Here is a 25,054-nt window from a genome sequence, read left to right on the forward strand (position 1 = left end):
TGGAGGAATGTAGTTATTAAAAAAGTATAGATTTTGAATCAAGAATTGATTCTGAATCAAATTGTCACCCACAAGAATCGAATCAAATAATGCTCTTGAACGTAAACCAGGGTGGTCGGATTGGTACAAATATCATCAGTAATGATACCTAGTATAGATTCTGTATATGGCCGATACTGTAGTGATAAGATCAACAGTTTTTACTATCACAAAATTGTTTTTTTGTCGTTTTTGTTATTGTTTACAAACTCAGAAAATAGGTCCCTGGACACCGGAGGACTTTATAGGAATACACCAAAAGCTTGCTATCAGAGCCAATAGTAGTTTTTTGCTTATGTTTAGTTATTTTTCCACTATTGTTATTATTTTGGTCAAAATATTGCATTCAAAGGGAAATATTATACATATTTGATATTGTTACACCACTATTTTGTGTTTTTGTCTGATAAAAATTGTCATCAAAAATGGAATCATTAAATTATCTTGAAAATTGGAAGTATCAGCATTGGTATGAGCCATACTGCCTCTGTATCTACTTGGTATCGCATCGATACCCAAATTCGCCCATAACTAATGTAAAATATCCAAACAACAAAAGAATAACATTTCAACAGAAGTGCAGATAGAGCCACGTTACAAGAGAACACAACCAGATACAAACAGTAATTAGCAAGTGGATTAATAATAGTTATGATTTAACAATAAAAACAGAAATGGCGCAATCTGTTACCGCTTACGTCAGCAGCTAAATTAGGACTCTTTGTAACCCGTTTTCAAATAGTTCTATTATAACTTACATCGAAATAATATATTGTGATAAATATCGTTATCGCAGGAGGCTGCAATATGTATCGCCATATAGATTATTGGTAACATTTTAGTATGGGGAACACATATTCACCATTAATTAGTTGCTTATTAACATGCAAAATAGTAACAATTTGGCTCTTAATTAGTCATTATTTAATACTTATTAATGCCTTATTCTCCATGGCCTTATTATACAACCAGTAAGCCATTAACTAAGAGTCTTCCCTCAATAACCTCAAAATGACTGCTTATTAGTAACCCTATCCCTAACCCTTATATGTTCCCCTAGTGTACAAATAACTCTAAATTAAGTATTGTTTACTTTAATAAGCAATTAATAATGGTGAATATATTGCCTATACTAAAGTATTAACAGATTATTATATGGATGTATTACACAAAAAATCCTTTTGAAAACAGCATCCTCTGCCGTGGACATTGGCGTTTTTAACAGTTGTCGTAATGTGTAAATAGACAAAAACTAAACGTCCACTTCTGGTTCTCAGGAGGATATTTTACATATCTAGCAGATGGCGACTTGTTAAAGGAAGCTTGATCAGCATTTTGTGCAATGCATCAATAACGTAAACGTTGAAATAATATTGTGTCTCTGTTTTGTTTTCAAGAGCGAGGTTACTGTTCTCACGGTGTAAAACAATGACAACTATAATAGCTGCGGTGCATAGCATGAATACAATAAGGTAGTGTTAAAAAGAGTGTGTGTGGGGTTACAATGCAGTGGGAATGTTTTGCATCATATTTCCATACCTCTTCATGTCCGAATGACGGAAGTTGCGTGCTCACCTTTGATTGGGTCCAATGGGGGGATGCGTGGCTACCCCCGAGATTGACTTCCTGTGACCTCTCTCTCTCTCCGGCTCGCCCCTCCCTCCAGGTGCGTCCCCTCCATCACGGGGCACCGAGCTGGCACGTTTGCCCCTGTGGTGGCGGTCCGAGTGGTCCTCACTCCGGCTACGCCGTATCCTGCCTTGCGGCTCGCTGATGCTCTTGCTGCGACAAAGCCTGTTGATCACGTTCTGGGAGACGGACTCGTCGAAGCGCTGCCGGTGCTTCTTGGGAATGAAGATCCTGGCCAACATGGCAGCATGCGGAGGGAAACAGGAAGGTAATATTACCCCTCAGAAATCAATGATCCTGCCTGCATCTAAGGAAACCAGATTGTTTACATCCAGTTCAAAACATCATGGTTCCAGGGAAAAAAAAGGCTTTTGTCCGAGAAAATTGTCAATCATTTGCGCAAAAAAAAAAAGAGTTGAAAAAGTCAACGGGAAAAAAGAAAACTGCGGCAGTGAGAAGCAGAGCCCGACTATTCAGCAAGAGAAAATGGTGTGGGAGTGATGAGCATGGGATTCCTCTGCTTCTCTAGCTCCCTCTCCTTTTCCCTCTCTCTCTCCTTCTACAGTGTCTCCCACACTTCCGTCCACCCGTCACCTCGGCGTGAGCGCCACGCAGGAAGGCATCATCGCCTCGTTGACCTAAGGACTTGTCGTTTTTTTTACCGTTTCGACCAAGTAAATCTTTTGTTTCCATGAGGTAACCGACTTGAATTAGCTGTAGCTCTGCAATGAATCACAGAATAGGAACAATGGCGGTTGCAGTTGTTGACATTGTCTCTTCACACCAACAACATCCCAAAGCTGAATCACCTTTCATTCAACTCCTGAATCGTCAAGCAGAGGCGGCATCGAACTACTGTAACAACAAAAAGCGAAACGTCAGTGTCCAAGCCGCAAATAGGGTGCACCTTCCTTTTAAATCAAACCCAGGAAATAAAACATAACATTGTATTTGCCCGTACTACACCGTTGGTGTTACAGTAGTTACTTCATTAAAGCTTGAACGATACACAAGCCTCCAGGTAGGAGACACCAGTGCTCACACTAATAAACAGGCTGCCCCATTAAAAGAAGTACACAGGAAAATTAGCACAGAGGTGACAAATGAGGACACATGCAGACGTTTCTGACAAGAATGAAAAGAAAACAACTGCAAAAATCAGAATTGACAAACCAGGAAATAGGATGGAGCATACTGTACATAAAGTAAGTAAGTAAGTGCATTTTATTCATAAAGCGATTTGCACGGATAAAATCACAAAGCGTTGTACAAAACATAGGTGAAGTAAAACAACAATTCAATTAAAACAACTTGGTATCGTAAAAAGGACACCAAGTGGATTAAAAATTATACTTAAAAGGTGCATTAACTGAAAGCTTTTGAATGAATTAAGTGATGATGTTCATCAGTCACCTCATTAGTGTTAATTTTCAATCCATCAAGGTAAAAAAAATAATACAGGATGTTATTTATGTAGTTTTATCATTTTCCTCAACTGGTGCACTAACATGTGGTTTATTTTTTATTTTACCTATGTAGCATAATCTACAAAGATACAAATAAGTGCTATTGCGACATCCAGTGAACACATTTAGAACAGCAGTTTCTTTTATTCAAAAATTTCCGCTTATTTGTATACTTTGCAAACTCATCTCGCAGGCCGAATAAAACCTGTTCAGGCCCGCGGACCGTACGTTTGAAACCGCTGTTGTATGTGATGTATGTCAATATTGCAGTTTGAACTGATAGTTCACATCTATGGCATTAACTCGGACAGAAAAACTAAATTAAGATCACTCCTTGGTGGCACAAGGAAAAGCCAAAACACGACCCCCCAGTGATATCAGAGCATACTAACCGTGGGCAATTCAAATTAAACACACACCAAACAGTCTGTGTGGTTCTTGTGCACAATACTTCAAATTCTTACTCATGTGAACTAGTAGTAGTAGTGGTGACACCCGTTTGGGTCTGCCCCCTTCACACTGCCCTGGGATCGAACAGGGTTTGCAAATTGTTAGTCGAGAGCATAAGGACAAACAAGGCAAAATACCAAGCTGGGAGCTAATTGTCCAGCGTGTAAGGCGTCAGGGAGTGAGGTTCACACTCATACTACCTCACAGCCACACTGTCATTTGTTACAGTGGTACTCCAAAAATATTCATACATCATTTAATTTTCTACTTGAATTAGTAGTCTATTACAATTGACTTTAGGCTGGCGGCATATAAAAACGTCTACTTGTCTTGAAAATGATCTTTACCATTGCTGTGTGGTGCTAGGAAGGCCACCCTTAACTACTTTTTTGGCACCCTCTGGTGGTTGCATCCACAGCTGCATTGGAAGTACTGTTATAAGACTTAAAACAAAACGTATATCGTAACAAGAAAATAATTACAGAATGCAACAAATAATATATACTTGGCCTCAGAAAACCTCTATACAAAATCCTTTGGCTAAGTCAACAGTTAAAGTGCACATACTTTATATACTATTTAAATGTTCTTTATTGATTTTGTTATGAAAAGGCTTGTCAGTGACGGCTTAAGATGAATGTGATCAGGTGAAAATGGAGGACACATATTTTTAGCTTGCTTTTAGTGCGTGCGTGTGTGCGCGCGCGCGTGAGTGTGCGTGTGTGTGTGTGTGTGTGCGCGCGCGCGTGTGTGTCTACAATAAACAGACCCGTGGGATTTAAATAAATGTTGTGCATTGAAGTAGTTGTCAACACCCACACTGTCCCTTGCAGTTTGCTCCCTGTGTCTCTGCCAACCATCTTCTAAACCACGGGTCCCCAAACTAAGGCTCGCAACCAAAGTTAAGTTGTGTTTTTTTCTTGTTTTTTTTTTTGTTTTTTTTTAATCTGTCGTTTCTAATCCATTTTCTACCGCTTGTTACTCTCTGTGTCTCCAAACCGCTTAAGCAAATCATATTGTCTAAAAATGCATTTTCCCATCGATAACGTGACATCATTGCAATCGGATTATATATATATATATATATATATATATATATATATATATATATATATATATATATATGTAGGTGTGGGAAAAAAATCACAAGACTACTTCATCTCTACAGATCTGTTTCATGAGGGGTTCCCTCAATCATGAATAACTTGCAACAAATCATTTCAAACCACAACAAAGCAATTGCAAAAGGACTGCCTACCCCCAGACTAAACGACTCTGAAAGCAATAATGAATGTAACTGTCGCAAGAAACCTGATTGCCCTCTCAACGGAAGGTGCTTACAGACATCAGTCGTTTACCAAGCAAAGGTAATACGCGAGGACATTGACACATCCGACACGTACGTAGGATTAACCAAAGGAGCGTTCAAAACAAGATGGAATAATCACAACGCCTCCTTTAGAAACCAGACTTTGCAGAATTCTACAGAACTCAGCAAACACATTTGGAACCTCAAAGACAATAATGTCGACTATTCAATAACATGGCACATTCTTGCATCCAGCACACCTTACAACAGTGGTAATAAAAGATGCAACCTATGCTTGAAAGAGAAACTGTTTATTATATATCATCCAGATCTATCATCCCTCAACAAGCGCAGTGAAATCATTTCAACATGCCGCCACAGACGGAAACACCTCCTAGGTAACACATGAGCCAATCACCACACCCTACGCCTGCCTGTACCCACCCACTCTGTGCTCTATATAAACCATTGTATGTGAATGCTTCCATTAAAATCTCCTGATGATTGAGGGAACCCCTCATGAAACAGATCTGTAGAGATGAAGTAGTCTTGTGATTTTTTTCCCACACCTACATATTGCGCTCTACCACGGTATCGAGCACTATTCTCTGGATAATCCAATCAAGACATATATATATATATATATATATATATATATATATATATATATATATATATATATATATATATATATATATATATATATATATATATATATATATAAATATATATATATATATATATATATATATATATATACATACATACACATCTGTTGGAGCCACTCTCCCAGTTTGGGGGCTATTACTCCGAGCACCCCCACTATCACGGGGACCACGCGAGCATTGAGATTTTTTTAACCCAATGCTGCCCCCGAGTCAAAAAGTTTTTAAAAGCATGACTTCACACTAAAACAGCCACCGTATCAGAAAAAAAAGTTTCCCACTAAGCTTCAAGTATTAGTAACTAAATGAGTGTTCTGATTTGACCTCGTTTGTAAGAACAGAGGATCTATAATTATCTGATTAGCAGTGTAGGAAGCACGCGGGGAGGAAGAGATGTATTTCTCCAAAGGGAAGAAGAATGACAAGCACGAAACTACAAAGAGGAGACCTCATTTCATTTCAAGTGTGCAAAAGTGGCTCAAATGCTGGCAAGTGAATACCAAGAGGGATTTAAAAAACATATTAGATTGAAACGGCAGACATTTAAAGGACAATTAACTCCAACATTAAGAATACCTGTCTGTACTTTGACACCATTTCAATTTTTTTTTTTTAAGTAAAGTGGTAATGCTATCCAAGGTGCTGAATTCACAAAGTGAATGGTAAATACGATTGAACCCCAATTTCTTTTAACATATTTTTAATTAGCTTGGAAAAACTTGCCCATGTGTTCTTTTTTGTTACAAAATAGTCAGATTAAGTCAGGAATAATTTTTCAATATTAATAAAGCATAGCATGCACATGATCGTAACACATGTACAGTATGTAACGACATAAGTCTTACAACTTGCAGCAAACATAAGTTTATTTGACCCGCTAATGCTAGTCACTATAGAGAGACAATGAAGACCCCGCCGGGGGTCGACTAGCGTCTTTGGAAAACCAAATTTTCCCGTATTTGGAAATAAAAGATATCCCGTTATCATAGAGTGTGAAAGGGACGCACATTGGGCAATAAAATTGTCTAAATATATATCGCGATACTATATCAATAAAAGGTGTGTTCGATAAAACACTTGATCGTCGGAAGAAACCGGAAGTATCAAACTATGATTGGTTGGATGAACAAAGGCACTCCTCTCTGATCACTGATCAGTGGGAGGTACACGCTAACAGCCAATCAGGTTACTGTATCAACTTTCCTGTTTAGTTGCGCTGTTTTGTTGTCTCACTTTGCATGGAGTGAGAAGAGAAACTAAAAACTAGTGCTTTAAAGAGCAAAGAAATTTGCGATAAAACAGTTAAGTCACCTTGACAAAATGGCAGTTTTTTGGACTTTGTTGCAAGATGCAACATAGTCAGACCATTGTAGTCCGTAAATTATAGAAGGCGCTCCTCCCCACCACACCACCTTAGCTGCACTCACTCTTTAGCATGGTATAAGACCAGTAGTAAATAGTTCTCAGGTTTCTCTACGTTTACATTTTCACAATTTGCACTTTGCACTTGTAACTTATACTTAATTAAGCATTACTGACGTCTTCCTTATTTTTATACCTTAGTATTAAGAGGTTATTGTCAAAGGAGAACTGCACTTTTTTGGGAATTATACTATTGTTCACAATCCTTATGAGTGATAAGAAGACAAAAAGTTTTTTTTTGTTGTCGTTTTTTTTGCAGTCTAACATGTAAAAATCAGCTTGTTCTAGGTGGCTAACAATACAGCTAATGGGAGCAATCAATTCTACCTCTAAATCACTTTAACAATGCATTCAAAAACTGCTAACAATATTTCATTCATGTTCCGTAACCCGTGTTATAACCAAACTGTAACGACATTGTTATTGTAAGAACGAACACTGAGGAACTCTTTTTCTATCATAGTAACACATCAGTATGTTTTTGGTATCAGCCATAAAAGCTAACTACAGCGAGAGAAAAGCTAGCTTCTACGTCAGCACAAAACACGTTTGAGTTTGTAATGTACAACACTGCGATAAGGCACCAATTTGTGCTGACTGAAAAACATGAACAATCATATTACAGTATCTGTGAAGTATTAGCCCATATTTCATGTTTTGTTTGTACACAGCAAGCTTGACAGTGTATGTACTGTAGTTGTAATAACACGCATGGCGTGCTGCATGTATCACGATCAATATAAAGTGTGACTCACTCAATAGCCAGTTGTCCGTTTGGTCCAGCTGGCCGGAGACGGTTTTTTTCGGTTTGTTTGGGTGAGCACTCCATTTATGTCGAATTAGCTTGGCTCCGAGCTCCACATTTGCAGCACTAAATTCACGCAGACCTTACTCTCTCGCCTTTCGTCTGCTCCAACATTTCACCCTTCCTCTGTGCTTGCTTCTGGACGCCGTAGTTTGTCCTTTGTATATTCAGCTTCAAAAAGATAAGATTGTAAATCCTCATTTGTAATAGTCGTCTTTGCTGTCTGTTATCAATCTTCCATGATTATAACAAATTTGTGTTTTTTTCCAGAAGTAGGAACACACATTTATTGCTCAAAGTCAGAAGTGCGCTGCTATGGAAACAAAAATCAATGCTCAGAGGAAATCAATGTCTTGGCAATTATTAAAATAACTAAAATATAGTAAATATTGTACACATTACATATTGTCATAAACGTGTCTGGCACTACATTTTTTATGTATATATTTGCAGTGTGTGTACAAAACGTTGCTGGAGGGTTTTCAAGTTGTCTTAGAGGGCTTTGAAGGCTACAACGGTGACTCCCATTAGCCGCATTTTCCAAGCGTTTTTTAATCATCTTTAAAATCCTACAAAAAAAAAGAGGATGTGTGTTCTTGTCTCTCATAATGATTGTAAACAATAGGCAAACATTAAAAAAAATAATAATAATAAAAAAAATAAAAGTGGAGCTTTCTTTTAAGTGTTCAATGTGATTTTAGAAATGTGTTTACACTGAGTGTTTTCCATCCTAAATAGCTGAGGGGACTAATAAGAAGAAAGCTACATTTTAAACAAAAGTTTTATATTTAATCGATTTTTGTCCTGATCCTTAATTTTGAAAAATATCAATAATTAGCGATATCGGCCAATATAGAACACATATCTTGATACAGTTTTAAGCCATATCGCCCAACCCTACCATAAGGGTTGAATAAAAGTAGTGTGTAAAATGTCAATGGAAATGTGAAACACACAGACAAACCCAAGCAATCAATGTTTATTTATATATCAATGAAATTGACCATTTTTTCTCTGTCCCCGATGGTGTAATAGTAAACGCCTCTTTGGCTTAATAAAATCTATTTTTTTAACTCGAGACATATATTTTATAATTCCGTTTTATACCTTTTATGCTTATTGTACCACCATACTGTGTTTTTGTGGAATAATAAACTGGAATGAAATGTCCATTAATTCAATGTGAAAACCCCTTACATTTATTGGTGCATTTTAAGTCAAAGCATAATGATGTTCTGACACAAATGTACCATTAAATGATTTAAGTAAAGAGTACTTTTGTAAGATACTTTTTTGAAACCTTTATTTTGAGCTATTATTGTGCTGTTCTTAAGGGTGCTTAAGAAGAGAAGATGCTCTGTTGAAATAAAAAAAAAAACAATCTACACACACTAACCCCTCTGCCACCGTGAAGCCCACTTTGGTTACCTGTTGTAAATTTTAAACATGCTTTATAAATAAAGTTGATTTGATTTGATTTGAATCCTTGGCCTCAGTTGTCTTGTTACCAACAACACAGTGAGATGACATGTGTTGTAAGTGTAACTGTTGCATTAGTGCTAGTTTTGTAGTTCGTTCACAGACTGTTTTAAGTGACCATCATTTTTTAGATTGGAAGGGGACAGTTGAGTGTTTTAGAGACGAATGAGCAGTGTTTGAAAACATGATTTCCACAGTCAAACATTCCTACTTCCATGGTAAGAGTCACATTTAAGTACATTTTCTAAAAATTCCGCATTGGATAGTAGATTTTGTTTTTATGGAACAATTCTGTGTTATGTTCTGAAGAGGTTTGGATTTCAGAAATGCAAAGACTTCAAACACAGTTTACTTCCTTGTGAATTTGAGGTCAGTAAAAGGGATGTAATAAGAAAAGCTGACTGTGTGTTTAGGATAGCCGGGTAGACCTCACAGCAAAAGAGGTCTTGAGGTAGGCAAAAAGGGCAATGTCCATAAAGAGAACTTGACAATTGCCAGCTGAAAGCACTCAGCTTATAAAGAGGGCCAGCTGTGAAAGAAAAGAGAGGCGAGAAAGGCAGCACAACAGATATAGGATATGAATATCTATACAAAAATATATAATAGATGGATGGATTGCAAGCTCGGTAACATTTACTGTGGTCTGGAACAACATAGCACACAAACAACTTTCTGAAATGCAGCCAATATTATATACAGATAATATGTCATGAGACATGCAAAAGTAAATTGTATCCAAAAAGGATAAAGGTACAGGAAAGTAAATGAGCTCAAATGTACCTACAAATGAGGCATAATGATGCAATATGTACATACAGCTAGCCTATATGGCATGTTACAACTCCAACAAGTCAATAACATCAACAAAGCTCACCTTCGTGCATTCACACAGCATGAAACTTTTGGTGGGTAAAATGAGACAAAGAAGGAGTGGAAGATTTTACAAGTAAACAAACCGTTGCGTCACAGTCCACACTATGGTGCGTTCAAGAACCGCCGAAATTAGTAGGACGAAACGATGTTCACCAAATACTCAATTAGAGATATTAAACAGTTGGATTTCTAACAATTGGGAAGGTTTGTGTCATGTTTGTCTTTAAACAAAAAACATACCAAAACAAGAAATATATTTTTCCCCCATCCTTTTCTATTTTCCATTCTGTAGCCACGAGGGCGGCACTAAAGAGCCGCATGCTGCTCGAGAGCCGCGAGTTGCTGACCCCGGTCTAGTGGGACAGGCAAAAGTTAAGTCGGAGAAATTGCGGTTGTTTGTAAAAAAAAATGTATGTTTCTGTGCGGCCCGGTAGCAAATGAGTCACAGACCGGTGGTAGGAGATCTCTGCCCTATATTTTAGCTGTAAAAGTTGCCATGACCAAATACCCAGACAATGACAACAGCTATATTATTATATGGCTATTTTTAATACATACATCTCCTGTTGGCTATTTATTTTTCTTCTTAAATTGTGTTTAAATTTTCTAGAAATTCCCTTATCCAGATATCCTTATTGTCGTTAGAGAGAAATGAAGAAGTCTAAGTCAATGCCACACATTTTAAACCTGAGCTGCTTGTGCATTGTTGCATCTCAGCTGCATCCGATGCCTAAACGCTATTATTATCAGCACTATCGACGAGGCACAGTGGAACCTTAAGGGGGATTTACATCTGCGGTCTTTCGAGCCCACTTTTAGGTTTGGCAATTAGTAAACAAAGATGTCCTCTTACTTTCTTCATCGCTGACACAAAGCAGCGCTACAACCAAGACTACACTGTCAACGATGAGCTGGTATCTTTGCAACCCCTCGATTTTAAACAATGTGCTCTCAACCAATGATTGTAACCTCTTCCTAAATAAAACAAGCTGATATCAAACATCCACCAAGAGTGCAGAACAATGGCACTAAATCCTCAGTTTTACACTGAAAATGCCAAAATAAAATGCATTCCAAAAAAAACCCAACAATGCGATCAAACAAATAAATATACTCACCCCAAGCAATTCATCGTCTTAGTGCTCTGCCATGCATGCTTACCCACACAGACTAAAGCACAGTTGCCACCACCAGGTGGTCAACACAGTGTTAGACACTCCTCCTGCAAAATGCCAGTGTCTCCGAGGGCAATAAAAGATACGACGGGCTTCCTTCCCCACATTTCAATAGATAAAGAAAAAACAACGGAACACAAGACAAATGCCACTTCAGGCGACTGTGCAGAATAACACTGCAAGTGGTCTCATTATCACAAATACAGGACGAGTCGTTGAATTATTCATGGCCACACACAAGCTAGAAACACACTTGAACTAATCAGCAGTTTAAAAAATGGTTAGAAAAATAAACCTGTCAGTTTTTATGATTCTATGTACTGTCAATAATGTAGTACAGTAGTTGTGGGAAAGCAGCCATGTAGTGTAGTAAGAGAATAATTGGCTGCTTTTCATTGGCTTTACTTGTGTAATCTGCAGACAAACTGTCTGGGGATGTAGAGGGGAAAAAAACTGCTAGTTTGGCATTCGGTCTTTTTAGGCCATTTAGAGGTGCTCCAATTTCAGGAGTAAAATGAAACACCAGATGGACTGATTAACAAATGTTTAAAGATTAAAATAAATAAATAAACGCTGACTGCAAAGCAGCATCTCTTGCTAGAGTGTAACACATTATTTATATCACAAAAGCCTGCATGTTTACGGGTTGAAGTTTCTGGAGAAGAAAAAGGTTTGTGTGATTCAAAAGATTTGTTTCTTGCAAATCCATCAGCCTTGCTTTGTTTTTTAATAGATGCACAACAGCCGGTCATGCTCACCCTTTTTTAGCAAGTGAGTATTGAATCCGGATGATAACGTGTGTCTTCCTTAGCAGGCCAAACATTTTTCTCACTAACACTGAATGCGAAACTTACAAGTGAAAATCTGAAGCAGTCTAGATCAGGGGTAGGGAACCTATGGCTCTCGAGCCAGATGTGACTTTTTTGATGACCACATCTGGCTCTCAGATAAATCTTGGCTGACATTGCTTAACATGATAAGTAATGATAATTCCGCTGGTAATCACAGTGTTAAAAATAATGTTCAAAATATAAAACATTCTCATGCATTTTAATCCATCCATCCATTTCCTACCGCATCTGTTCAAGAAGTCACAATAATGGTAAGAAGTATTATATTTATTATTGGTTAGCTTCAGAATAACAATGTTATTAAAAAATAATAAGAGGCTTATTATACTATAAATGTTGGTCTTAAAATATTTGGCTTTCATGGCGCTCTCAGCCAAAAAGGGTTCTGACCCCTGATCTAGAGGATAACCATTAAAACACTTTTTATTAGTACCTGGCACCATTGGCTGAGTGTAACTATGCAATAAAAACTGGCAATCCCCAATATCGTTATCCTCTACAGTGCTTCAGATTTCTTTCCGATAAATTTCACTAAATGTATAACATACATTTCATTCCTAAACTGAAAAGCACCAAAGGAACACCTTAGCAGCACTCAATGCATTTTGCTTTTTTGTGAACACTGGATGTGGATTGTCGTCACAGAGCAGGACTCCTGGTTTGGTTCATTTTCATTTTTTAGTTATGTTCATAACTACATAACTCATGAAGCTCAACTTATGTTGGTTTGTGCGTATATGCGTGTGTGGGTGTGGGTGTGGGTGTGCGCGTGTGTGTGTGTGTGTGTGTGTGTGTGTGTGTGTGTGTGTGTGTGTGTGTGGATGTGGACGTTAGCAACTCTGCCTCCACCCACAGAGACAAAGAAAGTGTATATGGAGGTCAAACGGGTTCATTGTGTTTCGCTTTGCTGTAGATACTGATACGTACGTACGTATGTATGTACTGCAAACAGTGAACCCTCTTGTTAACTTTTTTTAAAATCATAGACAAAGAAAACCAACACACACTATTATGCAAATGTATTTTTTCCTTCAATTTGTGTACCTCTGCCAGGATGTAATGTTAAAGTTAATATAAAGTAAAAGTCCCAACCATAGTAACACACACTAGGTGTGGTGAAATCATCCTCTGCATTTGACTCCATGTTCACCCCCTGGAAGGTGAGGGGAGCAGTGAGCAGCAGCGGTGGCTGCGCTCGGGAATCATTTGGTGATTTAACCCCCAATTCCAACCCTTGATGCTGAGTGCCAAGCGGGGAGGCAATGAGTCCCATTTGTATAGTCTTTGGTATAACTCGGTTTGAACTCACGACCTTCCAGTCTCAGGACGGACTCTCTCAGGCCACTGAGCAGTATTCACTTTGGTCTGTCTTTCTGTCGGTCGGTCAGGTAGGTAGCTCGCTAGCTACATAACTAGTTATATAAAAAGTTATGGGCGGATATCGATGAAACTTACATCAAATTTCACAACTACTACGTTACCTTACGTTAAGGTTAACAGGCTCAATTTCTCTGTGTATGTCTACAGTATGCTAGATGTTTCCTGCCACAGAGACAAAGAGTGGATGACTGACAGGACAGGTTTTTTTCGTTGTGCTAGGATGCTTTTGTTTGGAAGCAATCGAGGAACAAAACAAATTTACGCAAACATGACGATTTCATTTATCCTTCCATTAAATACCTCTGCCAGGAAGTTACTATATGTATTTGCTGGGGTTTGTTGGTCTCACTGTCTGTTTGTTTGTTAACCAAACTTAAACTATGGGCGGATTTTGATTTAAATGATCACATTTTGAGGGTGATCCCGATCATCTCCTGGATTCAAGATTTTTCACAAAGATTCTTTACTATTGGGAAATAGGGCCTGGCATATGCTCAGAGTATTTACCCAGTTATCTCCACGCATTTGCTGGGGTTTACCTGTTTGATTGCTTGCTTGTTTGTTTGTTTTTCTGCTTGCTTGTTTGTTTGCTTGTTTGTTTGTGTATGCTGGTGACAAAAGAGACAACGAGCGTGGATGACTTACAAAAGTGTTCGCTTTTTTACAATATTATTACCCAATAGAACAACAGCACCCAAGTGCTGACCCCGATGCAAAGAGTGAACTCTTTATTAGCCTGTTTGGAAGCGACAGACCAACAAAACAAACACGCACGGACATTACAATTTTATTTTTCCTTCAATTAATTGTCTTTGCCAGTATGTTATGAATTTGCTTTCGTTTATTTGTTTGTCTGTTTGTTAGTTAGCATCATAACTCAATATGTTATAGGCAGATTTTGATTCACGAGATAACATTTTGGGGGTGTTGTGGATCACCGTTGGGATTCAGGATTTTTTTTTCGTATTCATTATTGGGATTTAGGGGCTGTCCAAGGTCTGCACTCTCCAAGTGACTTTCTAATTACCGAAGTTTAATATAATTAATTAATGCTATGCATCACTATTTTGTTTGTTAGCAACATAACTCCAACAGTTATTAGTGGATTTAGATGAAACTTTCAGAAAGACAGAAAAAAAACTTAATTAGAATTTGGGGGTGTTCAGGATCATTTTTACTATGTTTCTGTACGTTTTCTATACAAGCCTGAACTTCTCTCTGTGTGTTTATGCTAGCAGCTCCGCCTCCACCCATAGGGACAAAGAGTAGATGACTGACAAGAAGGTTTATTTTGTTTATTTATTCTATTATCGAACAAATATGCTGAGCTGCTGACACCGGTGCAAAGAGTGAACCCTCTTGTAGCCTGTTTGAAAGCAACAGAAAAACAAAACAAACACAAGCAGACATGACATTTTCATTTATCCTGAAATTAGTTACCTTGCCAGCAGGTTACGTATTTTGTGGGGTTTATAAGTCTGTCTTTTTGTTGGTTAGCAACATAACTCAAAAGGTTATGGGCAGATTTTGATGACATTTTCAGGAAATATAAAAAAAAAAATAGAACAAAAGAATAAATCCGGATCAGTGTCTGGATTCATGATTTTTTTTAGAGGATTCTTTACTATTGGGACAGGGCTTGGGGAAGGACAGCACTTTTCTAGTTGATAATGTTTTCACACTTTATTCAACTGTCCTTGAATGCACCTTGTGTTATGAGACAAAGTGAAACTGATGCTGCCACAGAGTACTCAGCGGTTAGTATGAATCTTTTTTTTTCTATCCTCATCCTTACGGCACCCCCTAGAGAGTGCTGCCCTGGGCTGCTGTGCATCTTATCTAAAATCCTGCTGCAGTAAACAAAAAGCAAAACTGCGGAGCATTTATAATAAAACATAAAAATCTGCCAACTTCTGGCAGGTAATTGTTCAATAAATACAATTCCATCCATCCATTTTCTACCGCTCATTCCCTTTGGGATCGCGGGGGGCGCTGGTGCCTATCTCAGCTACAATCGGGTGGAAGGCAGGTTACACCCTGGACAAGTCACCACCTCATCGCAGATAAAAACAGTGGTCATATAAAAAAAATCAATATAAGAATATAGGAGGCGATTTTGATACATTTTGTGCATTAAAGATGCTGAAACCAATCCAATGCAGGTCAATATACATTACTGTATTATAAGCTATAGGCTTCATGATACAGGCGACAAAAAAAATGTACTGTAAATATTTTCAAGCCTCCGCTTTTCCTTGGCACTGTCGCCAGTAAAAGGCTTTCACGCCAAATTCCTGCCTGTAAGGCACACTATACACGGCTTGTGGAGATGCATCGCAATGTTGAATACACACTTCCTGTCTCTCACATTATACAGGTATGAGATTTTTCCGTCTATAGTCGGAAAGCCGTCTTTTTTCATCTGTGTACAAATATAAAAAATGTTTTTCCTTATTTCTTTGTTTTTTCCAACCTACAGTGTGTGTTAAAATCTTGATCAGTCTCTTTGACATACCTGCAACCTCGGTTTTCCCTTGATGAGTATGCTTTTTGATAATCCAGTGATTAAAAACTGCAGTTTGATGATTAACTTAAAAATCGAAGCTACGTAGCGAAGCAATTTCACCGGCAGTGGAAAAAATATTCGGTAAACATCAATGATATTGGTTGGTTTACGTATAAGAAAATCCATGATTGGTTGGTTGGTTGATGAGTCACGATTGGTTAAGATTAGGGCAAAACATTAGGGACAGGCCAATCAAAAGCAAGATAAGGCGGGTCATCGAATCAGGAAAGAAAATCGCAACAGACGCGCACATCCCAAATGACGACGAGAGAATCGGAGAGAGAAGAGGGAATATTCAAGCGGGTGGTTTATATATTAAAAAAACTAGTGGAAGATGGCAGAGGGATTTTCTTCCTTGGATTTTTCTTTTAGCGATTTAGACAACGTCCAGGAAACCCACAATGCGTCTACTTGGCCACATTTGGACAAATATATGATTCTGGATAAAACAATGCCCAACACATTCATTTTCGTTGTTTACCAAAACTGCTCTCAACATGGAAGACATGGAATACACATTTAAGCACACATGATTGTGACAAACGTGATGACTTTTGCTACAGTATAGCCAGTCTAAATGCTACTTTTCATTTTAATTGGTGTTTTATAACAAGACAGCTGCTGACATTTTGTTCATTATTTCTACTCTTTATATATTGACATTGAATAGTTGAATCATTTTGACACATGAACAACATGATTGTAAGATATTTGTTATTTCCTGCAATAAATCACAAATGGAAATTTAGAAAAAAAGAAGTTAGCTAATAGCTGGACCTGGCTGGGGACCTGCGGCCCTCCAGACCCCCTGCTTATTTTCAGTCTTTTTCATTCAGTTCAAATCACATGCCTGATTAAATATCAGTAGACTGCACACACACTTCTCTTTTTTAAAGAAAATCTGTACAGCAAATATGGGCATCTACATCAACAATATGATTTGCCTGAGTAGCTGCCTCACAAAACGAAGGTCCTGAGTAGTCTGGGGTTCACTCCTGGGCTTAGGATCTTTCTGTGTGGAGTTTGCATGTCCTCCCCGTGAATGTGTGGGTTCCCCCCGGGTACTCCTGCTTCCTCCCACCTCCAAAGACATGCACCTGGGGATAGGTTGATTGGTAACACTAAATTGGCCTTAGTGTGTGAATGTGAGTGTGAATGTTGTCTGTCTATCTGTGTTGGCCCTGCGATGAGATGGCGACTTGTCCAGGGTGTACCCGCCTTCCGCCCGATTGTAGCTGAGATAGGCACCAGCGCCCCCCGCGACCCCAAAGGGAATAAGCGGTAGAAAAATGGATGGATGAATGGAGGCTGTACCAAACCAAAGAGTCCATAGAAAAAATGGACTCCCAAATTGTAACAAATGTATTCTAGTATTTACTTTTGCTAATTGTCAACAACAATCCCTTACAGTTTCACTGAGACTACAAGAGACTTAAAAGGTCATGTGGATTTATCCTGGGTGGCAGACGGAGCCTACTTAAATCTAAAGTCTATTGTTGTCGTGAAAAGTCTAATCAAATTGTATGGAAAAGGAAGTGCCAGTTTACATGTTACCATCAATGAATCCTTGTAGATCAGGGGTGTCCAAACTTCCACTGAGGGCCACACTGAAAAATCAAAGGCTCTGGGGGCCCACTTTGATCGTTCTAATTGTGAAATTGTTGTGATGGTTTGTGTGTTTCAGACATGCTTATTTTAACAAGTTACAACATGTCTGAAAAGTTAAAAGATAAAGTTACAGTACCAATGATTGTCACACACACACACACACGAGTTGTGGCAAAATTATTGTCTGCATTTGACCCATCACCCTTGATCACCCCCTGGGAGGTAAGGGGAGCAGTGGGCAGCAGCGGTGCCGCGCCCGGGAATCATTTATGGTGATTTAACCCCCAATTCCAACCCTTAATGCTGAGTGCCAAGCAGGGAGGTAATGGGTCCCATTTTTATAGTCTTTGGTATGACTCAGCCGGGATTTGAACTCACGACCTACCAATCTCAGGGAGGACACTCTACCCACTAGGCCACTGAGTATAGGACTCAAATAAAACACATTACCATATTTTTCAGACCACGAAGCGCACCGGCAAGGCGGACTGTTGATAAATGGTTCTAATCGAGTCTATTTTCATACATACAGGCGCATTAAGGTTGTCATATTGTGATTTGTTTTTCTACATTCAAAACACTTCCTTGTGGTCGGCATAACGTGTAATGATGGTTGTTTGGCCAATATTTTGCATGGATTATGTTTTACAGACCATCTTCAAACCGCTTTCTGATAAACTCTTCATAATGCTTTGTTTGGTGGGCGGTCTTTTTAACGTGGCTGAACTTCCACAGTGTCTTCTCCTTGCATCTTTGTTGTAGTTTTTAGTGCTTCCATAGCAACTGTACTCACAAATTAAGTTCGAATTATACATTACTTTTTTAGTAGAAATGGCAACATTGGAGGATGAATGCCCCACAAAAAGAAAATGGAGAAAAAAAAGGAGCTTATCGACTGCGGCACAGACTACAATAGTGGACGAACGCAAGTTTGTGGGATTTATGCAGATCCCAAATACACATTCGCAAGTACTAAAAGGTAAGACAAGTTTGTTTTTGCATTATAGGGCGAAACAAAACGGCAGATAATATTTCTTCCAGTAGGTGGCGTTTTGGGCTCCTTATACACACACCATAGTAATACCCGTATGTTGAAGCACAGTATGTCTGACAGCGGTAGTCAAACGATCCATCGGGTAGTGCTGCTTTGTGGCTTACCAAAGTCGTACTAAAACATTTTGACAGATCTTTCAGCGGCGTGTGTTATGTTCTATATTCTCAGTGAAACAGAAACGTTTTGGTCTTGCTCGCTAGATTCATTTATGAAACAACAGGCGCCAACCAGCGGTCCACACGTATCTCGTACGTGTGACTGCCTTACTGGTCACATTTATCATTACAGCATGTACCACATAAAATTGGTTCGAGGTCGGTAGGCACAACCAGAATTTTTATGTAAATACATAAGGTGCACTCTCAATTATTGAGAAAATAAAAGGATTTGAAGAGTGTCTTGTAGTCCGAAAAATACGATATATGGAGAAATGCATGACAAGGATTGCATATTAAATTCTTGCAGCTCTTAAATTTATATTTCAAAGTTCAGTCAAAAACACTTCGATATTGAGTGGAAACCAACAGATTGCAGCAAAATAAGAATGCAAGTAATGTGCTAAGCTTGTATTAATGTCAAAAACTCTCACCTGATGCTGGAGATGAGCTGTCGATGGTCATCAGTGGTGAGGATTTCGGGCAAGACGGAAGCCAACCATTCCACTTTCTTCTCAGCTGCGTACTGCTTCAACACGCCAAAGAGTTGCTCCTTCACTTCGGGCTCGTCCCTTAAAATCTGCTCCACCTGGCGGTGTCAGAATTTTTTGGATCGTCTCAGGTTAGAATTTGAGCAATGCTACCCTTACCTTCCTGTTGAACTCCAGAGCCTTGTATTTGCGGTCCAGCCTTGCGCCTTCCCCTCCGATCTGACTGTCATCCAGGCTGATGCTACGTTGCTGCCTTGCGCCGAGTCCCAGCACGCCCAGACGAAGTGTCCTTCCTTGGGATGACTTGACAAGAGCTGCAGCTGTCTCGTGCTGCCTGACAGGGATACCGTTGACCTCCATGATGCAGTCGCCCGCCCTCAAACCCGCACGGCCTGCCGGGGAGCACGGCGAGCAGTCCTCCACAAGCAGTGGGCAGTCTCCCACAATAGTGAACCCCAATCGACCATCCGGACCAGGTATGATGTCCATCTGTAAAACAGCAATGCAGAATAAAGCAAAATAGCAGAATCATTTGTGAAAAGTACAGAGGGACAAGCGGTAGAAATTGGAAGTACAGATGACCTGCTGTATGCGGGACACAACCCCGATGCTAGGGGGGATGTTCTTCTGAGTCTGGGCGATGGCAATGACGGCTAGCGGCGGCAACGTTGACACATCGTGGCCCTCAATTTCCAGCACCTGGTCTCCAGCCTGCAACCCAGCCAGGTGAGCACTGCTTCCCTCCTCCACAGACAGGATGTAGCTCGGTCCATTCCCGCCCAGCCGGAAGCCAAACTCATCAGGCCAGCCATGGTTGGACGTCGGCATGCTGAGGACTGGAGGGAGGGGAGGAAGCGGCCGTTAGAGGAATGACTGTACTGCCCAGGCTTTTCGTGATTTTGTATGTGGCCCCATTTAAGTTTTCAATGTTACTGCAGCCTAGCGATTATTGTAATACAGTATTCCCCAGCCACATAAACTTGTAAAGGTGATTGAGTGGGTGTTATTTCATCTTTAGAGGGCTTAGCAGGGTTTTTTTTACCCTAGTTTAAAAAAAAAAATCTATTTAAAACCGATGTATTGTGAAAATTAACAGTGATAAACAAGTGTTTATTAGATTGTGACAAAGTCTAATAAACCCTTAGACTTGGACAAACTATTGATTCACAAGGAAAATTGTCCCGCACAGTAGCTCAGTTACGAAGAATGGAAAGGGTAAGGATGGAAAGGATAATGCAGGTATAAAGTACACTAAAAATGTACCATAGTAGCAATATAAAATATAACATATATGTAATATTTACATATTATTATATGTACAGTATAAAAGAATGTATATACTGATGTATTATATTTTTACATACCGGTGATATATACAATATACAAACCCCGTTTCCATATGAGTTGGGAAATTGTGTTAGATGTAAATATAAACGGAATACTATGATTTGCAAATAATTTTCAACCCATATTCAGTTGAATATGCTACAAGGACAACATATTTGATGTTAAAACTGATAAACATTTTTTTTTGCAAATAATCATTAACTTTAGAATTTGATGCCAGCAACACGTAACAAAGAAGTTGGGAAAGGTGGCAATAAATACTGATAAAGTTGAGGAATGCTCATCAAAGACTTATTTGGAACATCCCACTGGTGTGCAGGCTAATTGGGAACAGGTGGGTGCCGTGATTGGGTATAAAAGCAGCTTCCATGAAATACTAAGTAATTCACAAACAAGGATGGGGCGAGGGTCACCAATTTGTAAGCAAATTGTCGAACAGTTTTAGAACAACATTTCTCAACGAGCTACTGCAAGGAATTTAGGGATTTTACCATCTACGGTCCGTAAAATCATCAAAAGGTTCAGAGAATCTGGAGAAATCACTGCACGTAAGCGATGATATTACAGACTTTTAATCCCTCAGGCGGTACTGCATCAATAACCAACATCAGAGTGTAAAGGATATCACTACATGAGCTAAAGAACACTTCATAAAACCGCTGTCAGTAACTGCAGTGGGTTGCTACATCCGTAAGTGCAAGTCAAAACTCTGCTATGCAAAGCACAACCCATTTTTATCAACAACACCCAGAAATGTCGCCGGCTTCCCTGGGCCAGAGCTCATTTAAGATGGACTGATCTAAAGTGGAAAAGTGTTCTGTGGTCTGACGAGTCCACATTTCAAATTGTATTTGGAAACTGTGGACGTGGTGTCCTCCGGGACAAAGAGGAAAATAACCATCCGGATTGCTATCGGCGCAAAGTTCAAAAGCCAGCATCTGTGATGGTGTGGGGGTGTAATAGTGCTCAAGGCATGGGTAAATTACACATCTGTGAAGGCACCATTAATGCTGAAAGGTACATACAGGTTTTGGAGCAACATATTTTGTCATCCAAGCAACGTTATCTTGGACGCCCCTGCTTATTTCAGCAAGACAATGCCAAGCCACGTGTTACAACAGCGTTGTTTCGTAGTAAAAGAGTGCGGGTACTTTGCTGGCCCGCCTGCAGTCCAGACCTGTCTCCCATTAAAGATGTGTGGCGTATTATGAAGTGTAAAATACGACAGCGGAAACCCCGGACTGTTGAACTACTGAAGCTCTACATAAAACAAGAATGAGAAAGAATTCCACTTTCAAAGCTTCAACAATTAGTTTCCTCAGTTCCTAAACGTTTATTGAGTGTTGTTAAAAGAAAAGGTGATGTAAAACAGTGGTGAACATGCCCTTTCCCAACTAATTTGGCATGTGTTGCAGCCATGAAATTCTAAGTTAATTATTATTTGCAAAAAAAATAAATTAGTTTATGAGTTTGAACATCAAATATCTTGTCTTTGTTGTGCATTCAATTAAATATGGGTTGAAAAGGATTTGCAAATCATTGTATTCAGTTTATATTTACATTTAACACAATTTCCCAACTCACACGGAAACGGGGTTTGTATAACAAATCCCAATTACCATGTGCAATATTACAGTACATGGGGGGTAATTGTAATTGTCTTGCAATGCAGTCTGCTGAAAATGATGGAAAACGCCACTCCACATAACAACTGATGCTGTGGTCTAAGTTAAAATTGCCACCCTACTGCCATCTGGCGGCTAAAGTGGATAGTGAATGTCCCAAATTCATCACATTTCATGTGTCAGGTTAAACTGCGACAAAAATAAGACTGCAATTTAGTTAAATCCAATATGGTGAAGGGTCATGTGTTTATATGGCAGATAAGTCTAAAGTTTACACAAAAAGATAAAAAAAAATCTCCAACCACAGTGAAGCCAATCCAAAACTGCTATGCCACATTGAAATTAATTGAAAAAGTAAACAAAACACATTAAAAAGGCATAATCTATAAAAAAAAAAATTATTTAGACATTATATACCGGTAGTTACAAAAAAGGTTTGACTACAATATAAACTTCAGTTATGCGGTCATTTTAGAAATACGGGTGTAAATCTGTCCAAAATTATTCTTAATTAGCGATTATATCTACAGGTTTTGAAAAGACGCGGCTACGATGCTTCAGAACCACACTTATACTATGGTGACTCACTGCTGAACAAGAGTTTAGCCGAAACCAAGTATAATTGTATCCATGAGGCGATTCAGTCTATTAAAGTATAGAACAAACAAACAGGTAACAACCACGTTGACAATCAGCTACTGAAGTGACCAGTCACCATAATAATGCATAAAGATGAGTGTTCCTGCCAGGGGCCGTCTTTCTTTGACTACTGCAAATCTCTCACAAGCCATTATAAATGCTGGAAATAGATGCAAAATAAAGTCTTACCCAAGGTCATGGAAGCATTTAAATCAATGGACATTGCACATAAGCTTTCCATCAAATAGTTATTGTCTTTTCTACTAAAGAGCACCATGTCAGAGCTCTCTACCCTAAACTCTGACACACACAATGGTCCTTGACCTGGTTCACAAAAGGCAAAGCAGCCAATTGAAAGAAGGCGTCACAGAGATTGTGACCCAAATTAACCTCAGCGCACATCCAAGGCATTGCTTTAATTTTCTTACTGAATTAAGAGGCATAAAAAAAGAAGAGAATTGGGGGGGTCATGTGTACATTTGAGGATCAATCCAACCGATTTTAAAGACTTACAGAAATCTTTAGGTGGACACCGAGAGCCCCGTTTGGTCTGGTGGAACGAATATCTACCCTTTTTGTTTTGCAGGAACTTCTTCATCTTCAAATTGTATACAGCCTGCTTGCAGACATTCCAGGTAAAAAAAAAAAAAAAAAACCCAAAATCCCACCAAATGAGTGATAGCGTAGTGTGCATGAAAATCAAGTCCAGTCTCACTATGAGTTTGTCAAAGTCCCGCGTCTCATCCCTGATTCATCTCATGGCCAAGCTGCATGAGCAGTGTTAATCAGGAAACTGGGACGCGTGCACCCGCGCACCTTCCTTAATAATTCACTCTCCAAAAAGGCCTCATTTGTCTATAAATACACCAACGTGTCTTTTTCTGCCTTGGCTAGGTGGCTCTCCGAGGGACCGCTCCTGGCCCAGAATCACTCAGCGCCGATGCAAGGAAGCCTGAGCACTAATTGGAACGTCAGCCTGGGATAGTGTAAATCCGAGCGTAGTGTCGGTGGGTTCGCGCCTAAATGTTTAGTTCATTGAAAAGCAGCAGGGGACTATTTAAGATTACTATCTGGAGATTAGGTGGATTAGGGGTTTAATCTCCAGCCCAACCTCCACCTTTACATTAATACATTAGGAACATGTGCCCAGGACCCCAACTCACTGAATTTATTTCATTTCCACTCTATGGTTCTGTTTTATCTTAATGTGTTCCTCTATGCCATGGGTGTCAAACTGTGGCCCGCGGGCCACATCTGGCCCGCCGTGTAATTTCATTTGGCCCTTGAAGCAATAATAAATCAACATTAGAGCTGTCCCGCCGGTATTATACAGTGGCGGTGCCGCTGTATCACTGCATTCAACGCTAATTCTCATACTTGCCAACCCTCCCGATTTTTCCAGGAGAATCCCGAATTTCATACAAACAGCGTGCCCCCCCAGTCATGTAATATATGTGGCTTCTACACACACACACAAGTGAATGCAAGACATACTTGGTCAACAGCCATACAGGTCACACTGAGGGTGGCTGTATGAACAACTTTAACACTGTTACACCACATTGTTAACCCACACCAAACAAGAATGACAAACACATTTCGGGAGAACATCTGCACCGTAACACAACATAAACACAACAGAACAAATACCCAGAACCCCTTGCAGCACTAACTCTTCCGGGACGCTACAATATACACCCCCGCTACCAAGAAAACTCAATTTTGCATGTCACTATAAAGTTATATAAGCCTTGCTTGTTCAATATTCAATGCAAAACTTGTTTGGGTCCCTATTAAAAGGTTAAGTTATTCGACTTTGGCCCGCGGCCTTGTTCAGTTTAGAATTTTTGCCCACTCTGTAATTGAGTTTGACACCCCTGCTCTATGCAGTCAAGGTGACTAACGACGTGGTTAACTATCTTGCAAAAGTTGTTTGATTTCCTCAGCTAAAAGACCAATTCAAGTCATTGGGATTTTTTTTCTGTTCAACTGCTGACTGGAGAGCACACCAATTTAAAATATGCTC

General features: G+C 39.3%; 1 protein-coding gene and 1 long non-coding RNA gene across 5 annotated transcripts in view; one reads left to right on the forward strand and one right to left on the reverse strand.

The window, feature by feature from the left end:
- Nucleotides 1–20,247, reverse strand: part of grid2ipb (glutamate receptor, ionotropic, delta 2 (Grid2) interacting protein, b) — a 58,268-nt gene extending 38,021 nt beyond the window's left edge. For all 4 annotated transcript variants that reach the window (XM_061909034.1, XM_061909033.1, XM_061909032.1 and 1 more), the window contains exons 1-4: nucleotides 20,000–20,247; nucleotides 19,577–19,906; nucleotides 19,361–19,515; nucleotides 1,615–1,899 (exon numbers count right to left, since the gene is read on the reverse strand). In XM_061909034.1, the coding sequence (XP_061765018.1) occupies nucleotides 1,615–1,899; nucleotides 19,361–19,515; nucleotides 19,577–19,906; nucleotides 20,000–20,245 (1,016 nt within the window). In that variant the 5' untranslated portion in view covers nucleotides 20,246–20,247. The remainder of the gene's footprint in view (nucleotides 1–1,614; nucleotides 1,900–19,360; nucleotides 19,516–19,576; nucleotides 19,907–19,999) is intronic.
- Nucleotides 1–25,054, forward strand: part of LOC133558001 (uncharacterized) — a 66,440-nt gene that overhangs the window by 39,662 nt on the left and 1,724 nt on the right. Inside the window, exons 2-4 of the long non-coding RNA XR_009807881.1 lie at nucleotides 1,706–1,936; nucleotides 23,615–23,663; nucleotides 23,923–24,035. This is a non-coding gene — a long non-coding RNA (uncharacterized LOC133558001). The remainder of the gene's footprint in view (nucleotides 1–1,705; nucleotides 1,937–23,614; nucleotides 23,664–23,922; nucleotides 24,036–25,054) is intronic.

This window comes from Nerophis ophidion, linkage group LG08 (genome assembly GCF_033978795.1).
Source record: "Nerophis ophidion isolate RoL-2023_Sa linkage group LG08, RoL_Noph_v1.0, whole genome shotgun sequence".
NCBI classification, from domain to species: Eukaryota; Metazoa; Chordata; class Actinopteri; order Syngnathiformes; family Syngnathidae; genus Nerophis; species Nerophis ophidion.